At 35.1% G+C, this 7,898-nt stretch overlaps 1 protein-coding gene across 1 annotated transcript; it reads left to right on the forward strand.

Annotated features, from left to right (window-relative positions):
• Positions 1-4,758: 4,758 nt before the first annotated feature.
• Positions 4,759-6,832, forward strand: LOC138337847 (uncharacterized). The gene is made up of 4 exons (XM_069288280.1): positions 4,759-4,785; positions 4,973-5,115; positions 5,428-5,752; positions 6,452-6,832. Exons 1-4 carry the CDS (start codon positions 4,759-4,761, stop codon positions 6,830-6,832), a joined length of 876 nt encoding a protein of 291 aa, XP_069144381.1.
• Positions 6,833-7,898: the final 1,066 nt, after the last annotated feature.

Raw genomic sequence — 7,898 nt, forward strand, 5'->3', positions numbered from 1 at the left:
TATGATTTTGGGTTAAAGGTTTTAATTTTGCACTATTTTTATAGCCTATGTGATGAATGAATGCTAAGAACTTGTATAAGACCTCTTCGAGGTCGAGTACGTCGTGTTGCAACTTGGGGGTACTCTCGGGTCGTGACAACAAACCTCATCAGAAACATGTTTTTGATACTAATTATGCAAAAGGACAAGAATTCATTTGCTTTATTATTTACGTTCATTAAAAATCATGATCAGTAAGTAAACAATTTCATGTTTTTTCTTACTTTCCTTTTTAATTTCTTTCACAAAGAAAGTCTCTTCCTTTTTTTTATTACAACTCTTCAATTCTAAATTTCGAGGACATGTTTATGTGTGTACATTCTACACATCCTTAGCTTAAGACTACAAAATTCAAAAGTCTTCTTTGCTTAAATTCTTTGTCAAATCAGAAACTGGACAAACAAATAGAAACACGAAGTACCAATTTCGCTCTATTGATCATCTTGATCAAACTAATGTTTGCTTCTTTTGTTCTTTCTTGATGTTGATGACGAATACATTATAATTGAATCTCCTAACATCAATCAAAGGTCAATGGATGGTGTAAGAGACTGTGAGATTGCTATGGTTGGCTACCAACCATATTATCTTGCATTTAATCAACCACATTGAGGAATGTGAAAGAGATTACTATTGATAATTATGAAAATACAAATTTATATAGTTCTTCAATGTCAGTTGTTGTGTCAATGCCACCTTCTTTTGTAGTTCAAGTTATAACAAACCAAGAAGGAAAAATAGTGGAAACACATATAATGTGATAGTAGAGAAAGACCAATCAATGAGGAAAATTGGGCCTAAGTTTTAAGCTTATGAATTGGAAAAATTGGAAGTGATCTTGAAGGTTTCAAGGATAAAATTCAAGACAAGGAAGACATTCTACCTGACCAACAATGGTTATTTTTGCTGGGAAGCAGCTTAAGAGAGAAAAGTGAATGCCAAATCAAAATGGACCAAGAATTTAGTTAAAGATTAGAATACTCAAATTCAAGACAAGGAAGATATCTCACCTGACTGGGGATGTTGAAAGCTTCTACTATTCAGGTCCGCCCCTAACACCTACTTGGCTATGGGTAACAAAGAGATTTATTCGACAGTTATTCAAACATTCTGCCAGAATTGTTCTTTGTTTGACCTTTGCAGAAATATTTAAAACACTCAACAAATGACATAGTCACCATTCCTTTTATTTTTATGGGGGGGGGGGGGTGGGGGGACAAGACAAATTATCTATTATAACAAGTGTTTTGTAAGTAAACATATCATTTACCAAGTAAATGTTACAAATTTGTTAAAACAAGCAGGTGTGGACATGCGCTCCAACCTTGCTTAGCGTACCAGTCATATCAATATGACTATATTGTAAGGGTAATTATTCAAATCACATAATCTAGTTGCCACTTTAGGATGCCTTCTTCCTCTCCCATGAATCTCCCGGGTGACATGTCTTATTATTGATCTTGTTGGCTGTTGTATCTGTTGGAAGATCCTACTATTACGTTACATCCATAGTTTGTATACTATGCTAGCCATTGCTATTCCATACACAAGAGTTGTACTACTCTTTCCTTTCACTGTATTTCAGTTGTCCAATTCATGCTCTTCCTTTTAATCCCTTGCTAGTTAAGTATGTTGTTCCATACCTCTGCAACATATGCACATCGAAAAAAGATGTGATCAAGAACTTCATTATCCTGTTAACAAGGAGGGCATGTTTGAGACTGAATCATACCCCATTTGGACAATCCATCTTTTGTTTCAAGTTTGCCTTTTACCGCAGGATATAATATGAATATCCATTTAGGATCCCCAATGTTAATCCATACTATTGATGTCCAGACTACCTTTTCTATTGTACCCCTCATCTGCATATACACAATGTTCAGAGAGTACACTACCATGTTTCTTGTACAAGCTTCTCTGATCCTAGCAATCAAAGCTTTTTTGATGTTTCAATATTGCCAATCCACACCAATCTTCTACACATATTCTCCACATTTGAATAATCTTTTAAGGCAGAGCAAACACTTGTGTCCAAAAAATTTAAATTTCATACAAAACACTATTTATAAGTTGAGCTCTACTTGCATAAGATAAAAATTTAGTTGTCCAGCTTGTTTTCCTACCTATCGTCTTGTCCAACAAAGGCTTGCATTGTACCATGGATAATCTTTTTTTACTCGAAGTACTCCAAGGTGTCTAAAATGCAGGTCCCTTTAACAAATTGCAGTTCCTGCACTATCTCCTCTTGTTGGTGTTGTTTTACTCCTCTAAAATATACACTACTCTTTTATACATTTGCTATCAGGCTTGAAGATTTGGAGAACATCATAAAAAATTGAATAAGGCATTTCATTGATTTCAAATCTCCTGTGAAAAATATCAATATATCATCAACAAAACTCAATTGCACTATCCTCTGCTTCTTGCATATGGGATGATAGTGGAAATTAGGATTAGACTGCAGAGTCTTCAAAATTCTTCTCAAACAGTCCATAGCTAGTAGTGAGGAGAATGTTAGGAATATGCTTTTGAACTGCAATAAATTTAATTTTACTTCTTATGTTTTAAGTAAGACTTAGTCAATTAGTTGTTGGTCATGCTTTCCTATTATTTAGGAGTTCTTTAGTGACTGCTAGGTCATGTGTTATTATTTTATTTTTCATTCTAGGCTTTTATATATCTTATCTGAAGAATTAATAAAAAAGCTCCTCTTCTGATTCAATTCTATTCTCTTCCGTCTTTATATTTTAGGTGCAGACTTTGATTTCCTTGTGTTATTTAGATTAAATACATTTTTTAAAATATTTGATTGGTATTAGAGCTTTATTTCTTAAGGGACCTTTGTGTGTGGGTGACAATATATTTTATGAATACCATGAACGGAGAAGTAAGTTTTTCTTCAATGGCACCACCAAATTTTGGTGGAGAAAGTTATCGAATCTAGGTTGTTAGAATAAAGGCATAGTTGGAAGCTTTGGATATGTGGGAGGATATAGAAGATGAATGCGTCATTTTTCCCTTGCCAAACAATTTGACGGTGGCGCAAATAAAAAATCACCAGGAAAGGAAAATTAGGAAATAAAAGGCAAAGACGTGTTTATTTGCTACAGTTTCATCCACTGTCTTGACTCGTATCATGTCTCTGAAGTCGGCAAAAGAGATATAGGATTATCTTAAGGCTGAGTATGAAGGACATAAGAGAATTCGAGGGATGCAAATGCTAAATTTAGTACATGATTTTGATCTCAAAAGATGAATGACTGTGCAACTATAAAGGAATACACTGACCTACTTCTTAACATTGCCAATCATGTTAGATTGTTGGGTTCTGCTTTTCACGATTCGTTGAGAAAATCCTTGTAACGGTACCTGCAAGATTTGAGGTGACCATTATAACCTTAGAAAATACTAAGGACTTGTCCAGTATTACACTAACAGAGCTCTTAAGTGCCTTTCAAGCACAAGAGCAACAACGTATTATGAGACAAGAATGGGTTGTTGGAGGGTCTTTACCTGCCAAGCATCAAGATGATGAATGATATCAGAAAAAGAAGAACAAGAAATACCAACCAATATATTGATAAGGTGCATCATGCACCAACAAAAACAAAACAGGTTGCTTCAAAGGAAACTACCCTCATTGTAAGCATTACGGCAAGATGGGACACGCATCTTTCAAGTGTTAGAGAAGGCCTGAAGCTAAGTGCAATAACTGCAATCAGTTTGGGCATGAAGCAATCATTTGTAAGAACAAAACTCAGTAGCAGGATGTAGATGCTCGAGTTGTAAATGAACAAGAGAAGGATCAACTAAATGTCGTATCATGTTTTGTAAGCAATGTTTCTAGCGAGTCGTGGTTGATTGATAGTGGATGTACAAATCATATGACTCATGATAGAGAATTCTTTAAAGAATTAAAGCCTACTCGAGTTGCAAAAGTTCAAATAGGCCATCGTATTCACATTCTAGTAAAAGGAATGGGAGCTATTGCAGTTGAGACACAAGTATGTACAAAAAATAACATATGTTCTTTGTGTTCCAGACTTAAACCGAAACTTTTAAGTATCAAACTTTATTTTTAATATAAATATCTCTTGATCAAGAATCCCTCAGGGAAGGACCTTTTTAATGTCAAAATGGAAGGAAAAAGTTTCTCATTAGGTCCATTTGAGAAAGAGCAAATGTTGTATTCAGCAAAAGAAACTTTTTGAGTTATGGCATAAGAGACTCGACACTATCATTATCAAGGGCTTTTCAAGATGCAAAAGTTGAAGATAGGGGAGAGCTTACCTGATATGGAAGCAAATTCCATGAAATATCATGCCTGCCAATTTGGTAAGCAACACAGAAAGCCATTTTCAAAATCAACCTAGAGAGCCTCACAAAAGCTACAACTAGTTCACACTGATGTTGCAGGGCCTCAAAGAACTCCATCACTACAAGGTAGCATCTATTATGTTCTTTTCATTGACGATTTTACAAGAATGTGTTGGATTTTTTCTTGAAATTTGAGTAAGAAGTTGCTGGTGTATTTTGGAAATTCAAGATATTGGTGGAAAATCAAAGTAATTGTAAGATTCAAGATTTGAAGTATGATAATGGGAAGGAATACACTTCAAAAAAATTTGATTCATTCTATGAGGAGGCCGGTATTGTGCATCAGCTTACAACAGCAAACACACCAGAACAAAATGATGTTAATGAAAGAAGAAATAGATGGATAATGGAGATGGACAGATGCATGTAGCATGAGAAGGAGTTGCCCAAGATATTTTGGGCAGAGGCAACAACTACCACAGTTTTTATGCAGAATCGACTTCCACCGAAAGCATTAAAGGATAAAACACCATTTGAATCTTGGTACGGGTTTAAGCATTCACTAAGTTTTCTTAAAATGTTTGGTTGTGTCTGTTTTGTTCATATTACTCAGGTTAAACGTGACAAACATGACAAGAAGGTAATCATAGGCATTCATGTGGGTTACAATGGAGTTTCTAAAGCCTACAAGCTCTATCATCCTCAGACAAGAAAGATGACAATTACAAGAGATGTTCATTTTAGTGAAAATGAACAGTATTACTGGAAGAACTCTCAGAAATCATGAAGACGCTCTCTAGAAGCAAACATCAGCCCTCCTGAAGAAATAAAACAATGGAAGCAAGAACTAGAAGATGATCATCCAGTCAAGGGGAGAATATTGTTGTCAGATATCTATCAGAGGTGTAATGTCGCCATCTATGAACTTGTTGGTCCCATAGAAGCTTTGCAAGACCCAAAATGGAAGAAAGCAATGGCGGAGGAGATCTCCACGATTGAGAAAAATAAAACTTGGGTGCTGGTCAAAAACCTGAAGACATAAGTCATTGGTTTGAGATGGGTCTTCAGAACAAAGTTAAATGCAGATAGTTTTATCAGCAAATACAAGGCAAGGCTTGTAGTTAAAAGGTACGCACAAAATTATGGTGTTGATTATTCTGACACTTTTTCTCGTATTGCAAGATTAGACACAACCAGATTGTTACTCGCTATAGTAGCACAAAAGGAATGGAAGGTGTTCCAACTTGATGTCAAATCACCTTTCTTAAATGGAATATTAGAGGAGGAAATATATGTTGAGCAACCATCAGGATTTGTGAAACACGGTGATGTAGACAAAGTCTATCAGCTAAAAGAAGACTTTGTATGGCCTAAAGCAAGCACGAAGAGATTGGTATAGTAGTATAGATGATCATCTGTGAAGCTTAGGCTTTAAAAAAAGCTTGTCTGAATCGACTTTGTATCTAAAACATAAAAACACTAATATCTTTATTATGTCGCTTTATGTGATGATCTTCTGGTAACAAGAAATAATACAAGGCTAGTTGTGGAGCTTAAAGAAAAAATGATGCAAGTTTTTGAAATGAAAGATTTTGGTCTTATGACCTATTTTCTTGGAATGGATATCAAGCAAAGCAAAAGTGAAGTGTTCATTTGCCAGAAGATATACACAAATGAAATTCTAAAGAAATTTCAAATGGAGGAATGCAAGTCGATGAGAACGCTGATGAATAAAAAAGAGAAGCTCTGTAAAGAAGATGGAGCCGACAAAGTTGATGAAGGTTATTATAGAAGCTTGATTGGATGCTTAATGTATCTCACTGCAATAAGGCCTAATTTTTTATTTGTTGTAAGTCTCTTATCTCATTTTATGCACTGTGCAAGTGAAATGCATTTAAAATCAACAAATCAAATATTAAGATATATCAAAGGTACTATTGATTATGGTGTAAAGTTTGAGAAGTGTTCAAGCTTTAAGTTATTTGGATTCTAAGATAGTGATTGGGATGGATCGGTAGATGATATGAGAAGTACCCCTGGCCATTGTTCCAGCCTAGGTTCAGGAATATTCTAATGGTCATCTAAGAAACAGGAAATTATTGCACAATCAACAGCAAAAGCTGAATTCATAGCAGCAACAGGATCAGTAAACCAAGTCTTGTGTCTTAGAAAGATCATGTATGATTTACATTTGGAACACAAGGAATGTACTATCATTTTTGTCGACAACCAGACAACTATTGCAATCTTAAACAATCCGGTGTTCCACAAGAAGACCAAGCATTTCAATATCAAGTTCTATTTCCTGAGAGAAATGCAGCAAAGAGGAGAAGTGACTCTAGTCTACTGCAAGTCTGAAAACCAGCTAGCAGATCTATTTACTAAGCATTTAGCGATCAGAAAATTCGAGCTTCTTAGACAGAAAATTGTAGTTTGCAATATTCAAAGCAAGTCTGCTTTTCAACTACATTAAATCAATTTTACTGCCTATGTTTTAAGCAAGACTTAGTCAATTAGTTGTTAGTTATGCTTTCCTATTATTTAGGAATTGTTAAGTGACTGCTAGATCATGTGTTATTACTTTTACTTTTCATTCTAGGCTTTTATATATCTAATCTGAAGCATTAATAAAAAGGCTCTTCTTTTGCTTCAATTATGTTCTCTTTCGTCTTTATGTTTTAGGTGCAGACTTTGATTTCCCTTTGTTATTTAGATTAATTATGTTTTGTAAAACCTTCAGAGACAAAGGATTTCCTTGCCTGACTCCTCTTTTAGATTTGAAAGGTGTTGTACTATGCCTATTAATGTGGATGGAATATGTAACAGTTGTAACACATTTATTATCCATTCTATGACTTTTGCAGGAATTTAAAGTTCTTCTAGGGTTTGTTTAAAAATAAACAATGCCAAGGAGTCAGATGCTTTCTTCATGTCTACTTTCAACATGCATCTTCTAAAAACTCCTTGTCTGCCATATCCCTTCACCAACTCGTGACTCAATTATGATATTGTTATTTATATATCTTACTGGAACAAATGCTGACTGGTTTGAGTCCACCATTGTCTCTATGACCTGCCCTAACCTAGTAGTTATCACTTTGGATATACCTTTATAAATGATTAAGTAACATGATATGGGCTTATACTCACTGATCCTGGATTTTCCTTATTAGGAATGAAAGTGACATTTGTACAATTAATAGCTTGGTACTTCACCCCTTTGTTGAAAAAATTTAAAACTGCATTGGTCACCTCCTCCCCACCAGTGACCATGCTTTCTGTAAGAAAACTACATTCAAACCATCCTTCCCTGAAGCTTTCAGATCTTCTATCCCTTGTAGAGTTACTTTCACTTCCTTTCTTACTACTGGAGCTGCTACCTGTATTTGTTGCGCTCTATTAAGGACTCTTCCTTTCCTCATTATAGACATGCCCACACTTGACAGGGTTGTAGCAGTCTGACCCAGTAGTTCTTTATAAAAATTAATGGCCTCTTTCACTATTGCGTTCAAAGAAAATACAGTTACTCCTGTAGCAGT

Source organism: Solanum lycopersicum, chromosome 8 (assembly GCF_036512215.1).
Source record: "Solanum lycopersicum chromosome 8, SLM_r2.1".
Taxonomy (NCBI): domain Eukaryota; kingdom Viridiplantae; phylum Streptophyta; class Magnoliopsida; order Solanales; family Solanaceae; genus Solanum; species Solanum lycopersicum.

Coding starts and splice junctions, on each gene's coding strand:
- LOC138337847 (XM_069288280.1), top strand. CDS start 4,759: ATGGATAATGGAGATGGACAGATGCAT. Junction 4,786..4,972: donor ATGGAGATGGACAGATGCAT/GTAGCATGAGAA, acceptor CATATTACTCAG/GTTAAACGTGACAAACATGA. Junction 5,753..6,451: donor AAGCAAGCACGAAGAGATTG/GTATAGTAGTAT, acceptor TCTAAGAAACAG/GAAATTATTGCACAATCAAC.